The sequence below is a fragment of the Vipera berus genome (genome assembly GCF_964194415.1).
Source record: "Vipera berus genome assembly, chromosome: 2".
NCBI lineage: Eukaryota > Metazoa > Chordata > Lepidosauria > Squamata > Viperidae > Vipera > Vipera berus.
This window is the reverse complement of record NC_138203.1, coordinates 119,319,680-119,335,069: the sequence shown is the minus strand read 5'-3', so window position 1 is coordinate 119,335,069 and position 15,390 is coordinate 119,319,680. Positions and strand designations below refer to the sequence as shown.

Here is a 15,390-nt window from a genome sequence, read left to right as displayed (position 1 = left end):
TGTGATGAACGTACATGTGATAGTAGCTCTTTACTGAGGAACAGAGATTCTGCCTGGATTAAAAAAAATGCATTATTAGGACTTGAATACTGTTGCTTAACTATGCATTTCATTGTGCACTTGACTCTTTTTAAATTTTGATGTTCCTGCATTTATAAATGAAATGACTACTGTTTCTGAATGACAGAATTCAGATTCAAACGTTGTGTTAACTTGTATATAAAAAGCATCCTATAAGGTAAACGTCTGTTAGAACTGAATTCTTGTTTCTTTATGGACCATTTATGGCCTCACACTCTGAATCCTTAATATTGCAGAGTCGTGGGACTACTCCAAAGCCAAAGAAGCCACCAGGAGAAGGAGACTTTGAAACTATTAAACTTATAAGCAATGGGGCCTATGGGTGAGTGCACTGACTTAGCATCAGGCTTCTTGGATCCATCAGCTGCAATAAAGGATCTGTCAAGCAATAACATTCAAGATCAATAACAGGATCTTTGCTTCTGGGTCAACATTTAGTAACAAATGCTTCAAATGTTTACTTGGGCCAGTCATTCTGTTCCTACAATGATGATGTAGCTCAGACATGTCAAACACAAGGCCCGGGGGCCAGATCCGGCCTGCAAAGTGGTTTCATGTGGCCCGCGAAGCCATCCTGGAAACAGTGAGGGAATGGCCCCCACTGCCTTGGCCCTGGCCCAGAGACCCTCCTTCTGCCAGAGACCCTCAGATCTGTCCCACTCCAGCCCAGGCCCCCATAGGCACCCTTGATGCGAACGATGTAGAGCTGGCCATGCCCACCCAGTAGGCCATATGCACTCTAGCCACACCCACCCAGTAGGCCACGCCCACCCTAGCCATACCCACCCAGCCCCTTGAGGGCAACGGCAATGCTGATGCGGCCCTCAATGAAATTCAGTTTGACACCCCTGATGTAGCTCCTCTCGACAGTTATAGCAAATTGGAATGTAAATTAGGACAATGGTTCAAAGGGGCCATAAAAATAGATTATAATTTTGAAAAAATACTAAAGTTTGGATTACTTGACTAATGAATAAATAGAATAAATTTTAGCCTGGTATTGAAGAGAAGTGTAGATACCAAATAAGCCTATCTGATGAAGACATTTCTCAAGACGGCACTAATATCACTGGGGCTATATGGACAATAGGAGGAGAACCTCTAAAGACAATGTCAGTGAATAGGTGGGTCTTTCCAAGACCAAGATCCCAAATCCAGGATAACTCTGGATTCTGACTTCCCACTGAGTAATAGCCCAGAATGATTTGTCTGTCTTAAAATGTGCTGTAGCAAAGTACACTAGACATATGACGACATTTAATTTTCTGTAGAAAGCATTCAGTAAATGTTAGGTTTTTTAGCCAACTAGAAAAAGGAGATGAATTCTAATAAATATGATGGCTTCAGCAATTTTTCTTTAAATAATATGAAAATAAAGGTAGTTTACAAAACGGTTGTGGCACATTGATTCCAAGATTTTGCATTTCCTTTTTGTGGCAGGTGAATATAGACTTTTGAGGCCAAACCTAAAAATGCCTCTTGCTGACTGACCTCTACTACCTTCTTCTTTCTTAGAGCTGTGTATTTGGTGCGACATAAAGAGACCCGCCAGCGTTTTGCCATGAAGAAGATTAATAAGCAGAACCTCATCCTGCGCAATCAGATCCAACAAGCCTTTGTGGAGCGAGACATTCTGACTTTTGCAGAGAACCCCTTTGTGGTCAGCATGTTCTGCTCTTTTGAAACTAAGCGGTACCTGTGCATGGTCATGGAGTATGTTGAAGGTACACGGTCTCAGAATTTGTTTGGGTTGATACCTGTGAGATGCAAGGTCTTTATGACAGTCTTTATCCAATATCATGCAAGAGTTATTTCATGTTAGCAATAATCTATGGTAATCAGTTGGATTGATATGCCCTACATACAGGTCATTTACAGCTTTATCCAAACTGGACTCCAAATACATTAAACTTCAACTTCTCTAATGTCCGATTTGGACATAGGCAGCACTGATTGCAGCATGATAGGCGAACTCAGTCTGTTTGGAAGCAGCTGATTTGAAAAGGCTGCATTAGGATGCTGAATTTTATAAAGAACATACTATGTTTAACAGCACATTATTTGTAAGAACTCCTAAAGAATATAAGAAATATTGTAATAAACATAATAATGAATAGTAATGAATATTATCAGTAAATAGATTGCCTACAAGAATGATAGTTAGCAGGTGGGCATAACTTAGTACTTAAGCACGTGTCTTATATAGAGAAGAATTTACCTTCATTGCCTGAAATGTTCAGGTAATGTGAGGGAAGATTCTGCCTGCAACTCTGTAAATCAGCTGTTCCATCTGGGTAGACGCTCTTGAGCTAGCTTACCTAACATATTGACATAATACAATTTTCCAGATTGGAAATTATGCCCATTGCAGTTGTCCACTTCCAGGTATGTACAGAGTTGTACAGAGCTATCTGAGAATTATGGTCTAATTTCCTGTTGAAACTCTTTGATCATGTGATACAACCTCTCAAAGAAGTTGAAAAGACTCAGTTCTGACTTTGCAGGGTCATACCAGAGAATACTTGAAGAACTTTAAGAGCTGAGATAAAAAAATGGATACTTCTGGATTAGTATCTAATAATTTCCTATCATCCCCAATAAGCTTGGGACATTGACAAATTCATTTTTTTCCAACCAGACGTTTTGGTTGGACTTGAAAATCAAGTGACAAAAGCCTTTGAGAACTTGGCACGGGTTTTCCATACCTGACTGAACTGGGTAACTAGCAGCCAGGAAGACAAGACTGATGCTGTACTGCAGCCAGCCCCATAAGCCTCTCTTTCTAGGACATTATAGATTCCCTCATTCGCATGTGATTCATGTTCTGGCTTGGTCTATTTGGATCTCTTTTAATCCAATGCATCCCTGGAAAGCATCTGAAAATGCAAATTAGTCTTAATTCACCAAGAGTTATATAATGACAATGAATTTGGCCTTGACTTATAACTAATACATTTAAGGCAATGAAATGTATTATAAGGATATACATCTTCTGCAAAAAAAATGTGCCAGGCTACTGAGGGGCAAAAGAGAGGAGCTTTAGGAGTTTTAAAAAAGAAATGTGTACTTTAATCCAGGGGTCCCCAACCCCCAGTCCATGGACCAGTACAAAGCCTCGGCATGCCAACAACCAGTCTGCACAAACAAGCAAAGCCCCATCCGTGGGTTGTGGGCAGCACATGAAACCAGGCCCCCTCTGGTCTGCAGAAAAACCTCTCCCCACGGAACTATTCCGTGGTGCCCAAAAGGTTGGGGACCTCTGCTTTAATCAATTGCAAAGCTTTAGTGAACCATTTTCACTGACTCATCCCCTGATGTCAAAATAATTGCAAAAATGGTATCATACTAGATAGGCTTTGAAGATTGCAAAATGGATGCTGTTGTGGCCATTGGACTGCACTTTTTGCCATACAGATTTATTATGCATTTTAATACAGTCAGAATTATTTTTTAATGTTAAGAAATCACAGCACATTATCCACCAATTTGTTTTCCTATGAATAAAACCAGTCCTTCCCACTAGGCAGGAAAAGAGTTTTTTAAGCAAGAAGATTGATTTAAGTAGGCCAAGTACTGTATGACAGAACAGAATTTTTCCTCTCTTTAATGGATAGAGGGGGAAATGAGTTTTTCCTCCCTATGAAAGGAGAAACACCTAAACAGGAATTCAAACAGAGTAGATGGTACACCTGATTTGCTCTTTATTCACAAAAAACTGTTCTTTTCTTGAGGAGTTAGCATGACAGCAAATTCATTGTATACTGTAGCATCACAAGTTCACACCAATCACTTTAAATTCCATATTAAAATTTACATATGTGATTTGCAGAAACACTCTACAAAGAGTAATTATTAGCAAATAATTTTAAGTGTAAAATATATGCATCCTTCATTAACCAAATAAACATAGGTCAAACTTTGAGAAGAGTTTTCCAACAGTTGCAGTTAATTCTATTGGTATCACTTTCTAAGGATGATATATCATTTTCTCACTCAAGAAAAAAAATCTTGTTAGGATTCTTTTTTTGTATTCAATTGCTTGTCCAGTTATAAATTGAGATAGATTATAGAAGATGTGATTGTGAATTTCACAAGACATTTCAGCATCCTGTATTCTTTTTGCAATGAAGAAATTAAGGTTTGAAATCCAGAGATCATGCAGTCCATAATCATTATCCTACAAACTATGTGTAAATAAGATAATAAAAGAGGCCAGGGAACAAAATGCACAGATGAGGAGAGTTATAGAAGAGAAAGTTGAGTTTAATTGTTAAAAGCAACAATTAACAATAATTACATCTAAAACAGGAAAAACTAACTGGGCAAATACATCACAAAGGAAGAAAAGAAATATAGAAGGAAGATAAGGACTGCAGAGAACTGAATGAATTATTTCCATCTGTCTTCCCTCTAGAAGATATAGGGCAGAAAACTACATGAACTGATACTTTCAGAAAGTAAGTCTGAGGCATGGACCTAAATAGGGTAGACAAAATAGGAAGCTCTTTATTTAAATCTCAAAAAACTCAAATGTGCAACTGATGATCTTGTGCCAAAAAAGATATAGTTCATAACACCTCGCAGGTTTTACTAGGGGAGGGTTGAAAAATAGCCAGAGGAAAATATCTGGGTAAATGAGAATCTGGGGAATTTCAAGCCCAGTTAGGTTAATGTAAATCACAGATAAATTGCTGGAAAACACAGTTACCAACCTAATTGTCGAGTATATAGGATAGGTTTTCCTGAAGAGAATATTAGCAAACATGTTGTAGAACTTACCAAGTAGATGTCAACGCTGCTAACTTCGGATGTTCTTGCTTTGACAACAGATGAAACTGCAGCCATTTTCTCTATGCTTTTAGAATTAGTTGGTGCTGGGAGGGGGGATTGGAATGAGAGTTCAGTTAGTCATAATAACAATAACTCTGGAGTGGGAATCCAAGGACAAACTGGGTCCAGAGCTGATAACCTTTTGGCGGGCTGGAGAGCTGGGGAGAAAGCCCACGCTTCAAGCTAATTGGGGGAATTTGATTTATGATTTATGTAATTTATTGGGGGTGGGTGGGAATTGTACTTTGTTACTTTGTATCCAGGGGAGGGGAATTTAGTTTTTGGGTTCAACTATGTAGTGCCGATACTTTGTTTCCTGAATAAAAGATTCTTTAAGGAAAACAATGCCTAAAAGTTCTTTTGAAGGGTTTCATCTGTCGGAACCATGACATTAACCCCAAAGCTACAATTTTTACCTATCCATCCTGGGGTCTCGAGCTCCAGTCACTGTCCCTAAAGTCGAAGGATAGACCAACAAAGATTTGGGGAAGATCTCAACATGGAAAAGGAAGGGGCGCCTGAGACCAGCACCCCGGCTGTGGCTGCCGCCTCAGAGGAGGGAGCGTAGGCCAGTGCACCACCGGTGGAGAAGGAGTCTTTTTCAAGTCTCCCAGATGGGGGCAAGACCCAAGCCGTGGGGACAACTAATATGGTTGTCAGACTGGACCCTACCCAGACTCCTCGAGACGGCTTTGCCACAATCAAGTGCTTCAAAGGCAGACAAGGTTGAGCTGCCAAGAGGGGCTTCTCGCAAGTCGCATTCCCCGGACCAATGGAGACCCACAAAATTGACTACCGCTGAGGACTCTGATGAGTGGAAGTACCTGTCCGCAGTCCGTAGTCAATCAGTGGAGAAGTTGGTGGAGAGATTCGAGGGGCTAGAGATGAGAAGTGGGGAACAACCCCTCCCATTCTCCATACTCACATGATTATGATGATCGACGAGGCAGTCACCAACTCCTGCCAAGGGTAAGTCCGCTTCCGCATCCACAAAGCCACCTACATTAGCCTCCAGCCCTGCAGAGAGGGACAGCCCCAGCCGCCACTCCAGACATGGCAGCCTAGACTGCCATCGCCCCTGCAGAAGCCCAGAGCGCCGCCGGTGAGGCAAGAGCCCGAGTCGCCACCCAGACAGCTGAAGCCTGGACCGACGCGTCTACTGGCCACCCAGCCTGAGGCCTCTACAGTAATGGGGGATGCCGCAGCAGGGAGGCCAACAGCCACTGGCAGTGCAGCAACAGCAGTGGGGGTGGATGCAGCCCCCAAATGTGCAACAGCAGCTGGGGGCCTTGCCGCAACCAGAGATGATACAGCTGCCAGGGGGTCAGCAACTGTTGGAAGTGCAGCAGCAACAGTGGGGCTGGCCGCCGCCTCTGAACGTGCAGCAGCCACGGGGGGACCTCCTACAACCGGGGATGCCACAACCGCCCATAAGTCATCAGCAATGGGGGTGGCAACAGCCCCCGAACGTGCAGCAGCCACTGGGAGGCCTGCAGCAACTGGGGGTGCCATTTCAGCAGCTGCTGAGACCATTGGGGGTCCTACAGCAATTGGGGATGCCACAGCCACTGGGGGGCCAGCAGCCGCTGGCAGTGCAGCAACAGCAGTGGGCGTGGCTGCAGCCCCCGAACATATTCCAACCACTGAGGGGCCTGCAGCAACTGGGGATGCCGTGGCCACCATGGGGAGGTCAGCAACCATTGGGGGTGCAACATCCACAGTTGGGAGGCCAGCAACCACCGGGAATGCAGGCTTCCTGGGGAGTGCAGCAACCGCTGATGGCACCACCTCTTCGAGCAACTTTTGATGGAGACCCAGAGAAGCTGATCTTCTTCCTCAACCAAGTGCATTCCCACATGAAATGCTGTGCCTATTTCTATCCGAATCCAGCCGATATGATCGACATGGTTGCAGCCAACGTGGAAGGGGAAGCATCCGAGTGGCTGAACAATTTATACAACGAGCAAGCACCTGAGTTGGGGAACCTCCACCTCTTCCTCCTAGGGCTGAGAGTAAGATTTGAGGACCCATCCATAGCCCTCAAAGCGTAAGAGCAAATTTATAAAATAAGACAAGCTGGCAGGCCCACACTGGAATATGTGCGAGAGTTTCACAAGATAGCCAGCTGAATAGACAGGTGGCCCGAGCAATCCCTAGTTCATCACTTCAAGGAGGGACTGGATGACCACCTCTCCCAGGCTTGTGTCTTATCGAGCAGTCCCTAATCAATTGCAAGAATGGTACCAGTCAGCAGTAAGGCTGGATGTCCAGCTTGCCCACTATATGAAGCCACCACCGCAAGATACTGGGCCGAGGCCAGATCAACCCAGACGGCAGCCGCCACCACCCCCAAAAGCCTCCAACTGCCGCAGAAAACCCCAAGCCACCTGCAGGCCTATTAATCAAATGCTTCAGATGTGGGCAACAGGGACATCGAGCAACGAGTTGCCCAGTCCCTTACCCTCAACAGCAGAGTAGACTGGGACCACCAGCGAGAAAGAAACCAGCCCAGCAACTGGTGAAAGAGAAATCCAACTGGATCGCACAGGAACCCATTGCCCAAGTCACATCACCCATGCAGGAGAGTGCCGAGGCCCAAACCGGATCTGCTGCCACTCTGCCCTCCTACGACAGCGATGACAAAAGAGAGAACGACCCGATGGTGAGTTGACCCGTTCCACCTTTTTCTCTGCCTGCCAAGATCATAATCCCTAAGACGGGGGCACAGGTAGATCTGAAAGTACTAGTAGACTCAGGATGCTCCTGGTGTGTTGTTAGCTTGCCACTTGCCCTGAAAATGGGCATACGAGCAAGGTTGCTCTCTAAACCAGTGAGCAACCCAATGGCTCCCTAATGGGAGGAACTTTAGTCATGCAATTAACTGAACCCATATGCTTAGAAATAGGTGAACACTGGGAGTTCATTCCTTTCGTGGTGGCTCTGAAAATGACTGAGGCCATGATCCTGGGGCTAGCCTGGTTAGACAAATGGAAGCTGTTTATCTGGTGGGAGAACAGAATGAGAACTGTGAGATTAGGACCCAAGCCCCCCCCCTTAACTCGACTGACGTTACCGGAGAGTTTAGCCCATCTAACGAACTAGAGAAGAAAGTTGCTCTGTTTTAACCAGGCGAGGCACTCATCCCCAGCGAGTACTGCGACCTAGTGGAGGTGTTTAGTGAGAAAGAATGTGACACCCTGCCTCCCCACTGGCCTAATGATTGTTCCATTGAACTGTTACTGGGAGCTAAACTCCCACAACCAAGGATGTACACCATGACCCCCTTGAGATGGAGGAAATGTAGCAGTATGTGAACAAGAACCTTGTGAGAGGATTTATTGAATGGGCCAAATCTCAGGTGAGAGCTCCGATGTTATTTAAAGAAAAAAAAGACGGGTCGCTTCATCTCTGCTTAGATTATAAAGGGTTAAACACTGTGAGCATGGAAAACAAACCTCCTCCCCCTCCTGAAGGACTTACTAACCCATCTGGCAAAAGGAAGCGTCTTCACTAAATTGGACCTGAGAGAGGCATATTACCGAGTTAGGATAAAAGAGGGAGATGAGTGGAAGACTGGGGAGCTACCAATTTAAAGTCATGCCGTTTGTACTACAGGGGGCTCTAGATGTCTTCATGCAGCTGATCAATCAGGTACTACATGACCATTTATACAAAGTGGTTTTGGTGTATCTTGATGATATCCTGATATACAGCATGAATATTAGTGACCACGTAAAACTAGTGAGAGAAGAACTAAAGAAACTGCTGAATGCCAGACTTTATGTTAAACTATCAAAGTGTGAGTTTCACCAAACCTGACTAGATTATCTTGGCTACAGAATTTTTAGTGAAGGCATTGAACTGGACCCAGTTAAAGTGAAAGCCATAATCGAATGGCAAACCCCAAAGACTTGCAAACAGCTTCAGAGCTTTCTAGGATTCGTCAACATTTACCACCAGTTCATCCCCTCCTTTGCTGAAATTGCTTTACCCCTTATGGATTTACTGAAAACAGGCAAAGAGGGAGGGATGCCACGACCGGGCCAGCCACTAGCATGGACTACGAACTGTCAAACTGCTTTTGAGAATTTGAAAAGGCTATTTGCGGTTGAGCTGAACTTGAAGCACCCTTGTCCAGTGAAACCCTTTGTGATTCAAGCTAATGCCAGCAACTTGGATGTCGGAGCTGTGCTATTGCAAAATAACCAGGATGGGGTCCTACAACCCTGCGCCTACACCTCAAAAAAATTCACTTATTGTGAGAGGAGGTGGGCTGTGTGGGAAAAGGAGGCCTTCGTGATTCATTGGGGGCTCTATTAAACTGGTGACACTATCTATAAGGGAGCAAGGTGCCTTTCGAGGTATGGACTGATCACAAAGACCTAGAAGCACGGAAAACTCCCTGCAAATTGTCCCCAAAACAAGTACAATGGGCACAATACTTTAACCGATTTAACTTCACCCTAAAGCACATACGGGGGGGGACCTTTTAGCTGATGCTTTATCCAGACTGCCCCAACACAAGAGCCAGCATGAAGAGGTTAATGACGCAATTATATCTACTCCACAAACTGCTTCTCAACTAACGCCGCGCAGAGTCCCACCTTCAAGAGCCTCAAACCCTGACGAACCTGGGGCAAAGAAAATAAAACAAGAGCTCCTCACCGACCAATGGTTCAAAGACATTCAAACCACCCTAACTTGCAGGGATGGGTTGGCTTACAAAGGGGGGAAGTTGTGCTTGACTGAAACCCTCCGCCTTAACACACTCCGGCACGGCCATGATGTAGAACAGGCCGGGCACTTTGGATATCTAAAAACACTACACCTAATTCTCTGGCAATTTTGGTGGCCAGGATTGAAATAGGACGTAGAGAACTATATCAGGAGTTCTGTTGTGTGTGCCACCATTAAAAGAATTCCAGGGAAACCCCCTGGACTTTCACAACCGGTAGCAGACCCCTCCCAACCATGGGAAGAAATTGCTTTGGATTTTATAGTAGACCTATCTAAAAGTAGGGGAAATACAGTTATCCGGACTGTGATAGATCTGTTTTCAAAGCAGGCTCACTTCATTGCCTGCAAAGGGCTCCTGTCTGCCCAGCATCTACGGACTTCAGGGTGCACCAAAACGTATAATCTCAGACCGGGGTTTTGGAGGGGTTTTCTTAAGCTAATTGGCTTATCTCAAGGACTGTCATTGGCTTTTCACCCGTCTACCAATGGGGCGGCTGAACCTGCAAACTCAATGGTGGAGCAGTATCTCAGATGCTATGTGGATTATCAGCAGACGAACTGGACTGACCTTCCTTTTGCAGAGGTGGCTTACAATAACTCTGTTCACAGCAGCACCGATTTCACACCTTTTAAAGTGGCCACAGGAAAAGAGTTCAGCCCATCACCTGAATATCTTCAGGGACCCTCCACTTCCCAAACTCTTGATCAGTGGATGAGGGGGTGGGAAGAAGTCTGGAGAACCACAAAAATTGCTTTAAAAAAGGCTTCTGAGACATATAAAAAGCAAGTGGATAAAAAGAGAGCTCCTCAAAGGTCATTCCAGGTTGGGGAAAAGGTTTATTTGTCCACAAAATATTTATGGCTTAAGTTACCTAGTAAGAAGTTAGGACCGAAATACTTAGGACCCTTCCTCATCATGAGGATCATTAACCCAGTCACGGTAGAATTAAAGCTTCCCAGACTCTTAGGGAAAGTCCACTCTGTAGCCTGCTGAAACCTTTTCAGGATTCCACCTTATGACCTCCCCCCCCCACGAAGGCACTTGGACCTCTCATAGTAGCAGGACAGACTCACTATGAAGTGAGGCGTATTCTTGATTCTAGACTTTTTAAAGGGAAGCTACAGTACTTAGTGCAATGGAAAGGGTATCTGTTGTCTGAAGCCACCTGGGTAAAAGCTAGCGATGTAAAAGCTGACAGATTCATTGGTAAGTTCTATAAGAAACAGCCTAACAAACCAAGAGGCAACCCCTAACGTATGGTTTTGTTTGCATTACAGGATTTGTCCTTTTTGTAAGGGGGGGCGGATGTCAACGCTGCTAACATCGGATGTTCTTGCTTTGACAACAGATGAAACTGCAGCCATTTTCTCTATGCTTTTAGAATTAGTTGGTGCTGGGAGGGGGGGATTGGAATGAGAGTTCAGTTAGTCATAATAATAATTACTCTGGAGTGGGAATCCAAGGACAAACTGGGTCCAGAGCTGATAACTTTTTGGCGGGCTGGAGAACTGGGGAGAAAACCCATGCTTCAAGCTAATTGGGGAATGTGATTTATGACTGTTTATTAGGGGTGGGAATTGTACTTTGTTACTTTGTATCCAGGAGAGGGGAATTTAGTTTTTGGGTTCAACTATGTAGTGCCAATACTTTGTTTCCCAAATAAAAGATTCTTTAAGGAAAACAATGCCTCGAAGTTCTTTTGAAGGGTTTCATCTGTCGGAATCATGACAGTAGATACCACTTACTTGGACTTTCGGATAATTTTTGATAAAGATTCCTGAGCAAGTTGAACAATTATGGGATAAAAGGTGAATCCACTTAAGGCTTAGTAACTGGCTAAAAGAAAGAAAAAAAGTAGAGTTTGTGTACCCAGTGCATCTGTATTTGGGATTGGTGCTTTTAACTTGTTCATAAATTAGGTGATGAAAGCAAAGTGGCAAATTTGCTAATAATGTTGGATTATTTAAGTTGGCAAATTAGGAAAAGGAACAATGAAAATGCAGAATATAAGCAAATATAAAATTATGCCTGTTGGTTATAAAGGCTCCCATTTCAATAATAGGGACTGAGTTGGGTTTGCATGACCTATAGGTAGTAGCTAATAATACAGATCTCCACATAGGTTGTTGATAAATTATGAGTTTTGTTCCACAAAATAAAGTATGGGTGTTAACCTTGATAGCTTAAAAAGCCTATTCAAGTGTGCAAGGCCTTATATGGCATAGACCTAAGCTACCTGGAGGCCACCTACTCCCATGCAATTGGTTCTGTATTTTCGGTGGGACATTTTTTTCAGGTCTTGCCTCCAAAATGTTCACAACTGATACCCAAGCCAGCTTTTTCTATGCCAAGGCAACTGTAGTTGAGGTTGTTTATTAAATTACATTTTAATAGGGCTCACAACTTCTATTTTGAGTTTTGATGCTCTTGACGGTGGACTTTTTGCCACCCAGAAATATACAGAAACGGATAATACATAAATTTGTAAAATGTTATCATTTTTTTTAGGTAGGAAGGAAGGTAAACTTGTTGATAGGTTGTAATTGGTCAAATTCATGGAGAATAAGGCTAACAGCATCTACTTACCATATTGCTATGAGCCCAGAATTTTGACTTACCATAATAATAAACCAGTATGCACCAATTAAGAAACCCCCCCCCCCTGCAAATTCTGGTTTAGCAGGCCTTCTGACCTAGACTGTTATCTCCCATTTTTAGATAACATCTGATTGCAATATGTTTTTGTTTGTGGGTTTCCTATAAGTCTCCAGAATCACAGTTCTTATATTCTCGCGACTGCAAGTTTCAGTCAAAGAACTGGAGAGAGTCATAGTCTAAACAGAACAACATCCTAGCCATCTTCCTAACCATTTCACCTTCCTCCTAGCAGGTGGGGATTGTGCAACACTGTTGAAGAATATTGGGGCTCTGCCTGTAGAAATGGCCCGCATGTACTTTGCTGAGACTGTCCTGGCCCTGGAGTACCTGCATAACTATGGCATCGTCCATCGTGACCTCAAGCCTGACAAGTATGAAGTTAAAAGACAAGGCCTGTCTTTAGTTGTGTTTAGGAAGTGGCTGCGGTTGGTTCTCTCTGATGTTTTATCCCTCTGCTTTCTCCACAGCCTACTTATCACTTCCATGGGACATATCAAGTTGACAGACTTTGGTCTTTCCAAGATGGGGTTGATGAGCCTTACCACAAACCTGTACGAGGGTCATATTGAGAAGGACGCCAGGGAGTTTCTAGATAAACAGGTGGAACCCTGATTAAATCCATTTGTAAAGGGGTGCTGCACACATATTAAATGTGAAAAAGGCAGATATTCAGAAAGCTAAAGCTGAATTCAGAAAAATTGCATGAGAATAGTGATGAGCTATTTTATTATTGATTTATTTGATTTTTATTCCATTGTTAGTAGTAACTCAAGATGGCAAATATACCTAATATTCCTTTCTCCTCCTATTTTCTCCACCAGAACAATCCTGCAAGGTGGGTTGGTCTGAAAGAGAATGACTGGCCCAAAGTCACCCAGGTGGCTTTGATACCTAAGATGGGGCTAGAACTCACAGTCTCCTGGTTTCTAGGCCATCCTGAATCAATGAATATATCTATAAATCTAGTAGATTTTCCATTCTGGATTTTTTTTATTCCCGCTCTGAGATAATGTACTTTCAACTGAAATACAGTAATAGAAAAAAGTTACAAAGTATTACACAGTCCTTATGCCATTTGAATGATGTCTAGGAGGACAAAATACAAGATAATACAAAATGATATTACAACTGACAGCTATCTTTTTCATTTTTTTAATATCTGTTGGGAATTTTAAATCAAACTATTTCGCGCACTGACTTTTTAACGGTCAAAGAAAATCTTTGTTTACCGCTTCATGTTAACGGATCAGTGCCTCTGTACTTAGGAGAAAAAAAAATCTCAAATTGTGTTATATGTAAGAGAGAAAATTATAGTGCTTCCCATATTTAATTGAACCAATTAACTGTATGCACTGCAAATCTTGAGATACCTGGCACTCAGTGGATCAGTATTTCCGACAGCTGAATAAAGACAAGTATCTTAACAGGTGTGTGGAACCCCCGAATACATTGCCCCCGAGGTGATCCTTCGCCAAGGTTACGGGAAGCCAGTGGACTGGTGGGCCATGGGCATCATCCTCTATGAATTCCTGGTGGGCTGTGTACCATTCTTTGGAGACACTCCCGAAGACCTCTTTGGCCAGGTCATCACTGGTACGTAGGGGCAAGTGTTGCTTCTCTTAGGGGCTCATTGGTTACTGGCTTTAGAATTTCTTCCCAGCTTGCAGCATCCAGCATACATGCTTGGCTGGTGAAAAGTTAAACAGGGTCAGTGCTGGTGAGTACTTGAATGGGAGACCAGGCAATCCTTAGGTGGATTTTAAACGAAACTGACAAGTCAAAAAAGGGAAAAAGTAGAGGACTTTACTTTTGCTCAGAAGACAGCATGGGCATTTCCACGAAGCCACAGGTCCTCAAAGGAGGCTTTTCCTTTAGATAAAGCAATGGAATGGGGTGTGTGAAAAAGCATCATGAAATTGTGAGTGAAGCATTGTATAGACACCAACGTTTGAGATGCAGCTCCTGCTGTCGTATAAACATAAATTACATCATGTGTTGCAGCTTTAGTAGGAGGAGCTATTTTTACAATCCCCCCCCTCCCTATTTTGGAGCCTCTTTGACCTGATCTGCTTTCCCAAGTGTCACCGTTGGATTGCAACAGCCTGTCTTTATTTCCTTGCTTTCAGATGACATCCTGTGGCCAGAAGGAGAGGAGGCACTCCCCTCAGATGCTCAGCATCTGATCTCTTGCCTCCTGCAAACCAATCCTCTTCTCCGCCTGGGAGCAGGTAAGGCCAGACAAGAGAGCGAATGAGCGGTGGGTACACCCTTCCCACTCATAAGGAGAGAGGTTCTTCCCTTCCCTCTGAAATGTTACCGCCTTGAGCGTCAAAGGGTCGACCAACTGTGGCCATAGCAAGCATTCCCAGTTCCCCCATCCTTTCTCTCCACAAACTATCTCTGGCACAGGATCCAGATTTCTTAGCTAAGCACTAGGGCAGGGGTAGGCAACCTTGGCTCTTTTATGACTCGTGGACTTGAACTCCCAGAATTCCTGAGTTGAAGTCCACGAGTCATAAAAGAGCCAAGGTTGCCTACCCCTGGCACTAGGGTAACTGCTTGGCTCATTCTTTAGGGTGATTTTTGATCTTGTCCAGCAGGGGACAGCAAAACCTTGTTTTCCTTCTTTTACGTAGGTGGCGCCTATGAAGTGAAACAGCATGCATTTTTCAAAGAACTAGATTGGAATGGGCTTCTGAGGCAGAAAGCAGAGTTCATCCCGCATCTGGAATCTGAGGAAGACACCAGCTATTTTGACAGCAAGTGTTAACTTTCTCTCCCTCCCTGAACCTGAATATTTTGGTTAATAATTTGAACTTGGCTGAAGACAGTTAACCAGCTATCCCTGACCATACACCTTTGAATCAGGATCACTCGCCTTGCTTTTATAGAAAGAACCCCCATATTTTTGTGATTTTGTTTCCTCTCTTGATACAGTAGCAGCTATGGATGAGTAATATTCATAAGGACCACAACCAGCGGGGGGTGGAGGGAAGGCTATGCAGCTTAGTGGAAGGATTCTTGTTTGCCAAGCAGAATAGCTGCCTAATATTTCCAGGAAAGACTGGAAAACGGTGTTTCTT

General features: G+C 43.7%; 1 protein-coding gene across 1 annotated transcript in view; it reads left to right on the top strand.

The window, feature by feature from the left end:
- Nucleotides 1-15,390, top strand: part of MAST1 (microtubule associated serine/threonine kinase 1) — a 79,683-nt gene that overhangs the window by 54,244 nt on the left and 10,049 nt on the right. Inside the window, exons 12-18 of the mRNA XM_081321812.1 lie at nt 318-403; nt 1,597-1,805; nt 12,540-12,678; nt 12,775-12,907; nt 13,735-13,900; nt 14,434-14,535; nt 14,944-15,072. Coding sequence (XP_081177938.1) covers nt 318-403; nt 1,597-1,805; nt 12,540-12,678; nt 12,775-12,907; nt 13,735-13,900; nt 14,434-14,535; nt 14,944-15,072 — 964 coding nt within the window. The remainder of the gene's footprint in view (nt 1-317; nt 404-1,596; nt 1,806-12,539; nt 12,679-12,774; nt 12,908-13,734; nt 13,901-14,433; nt 14,536-14,943; nt 15,073-15,390) is intronic.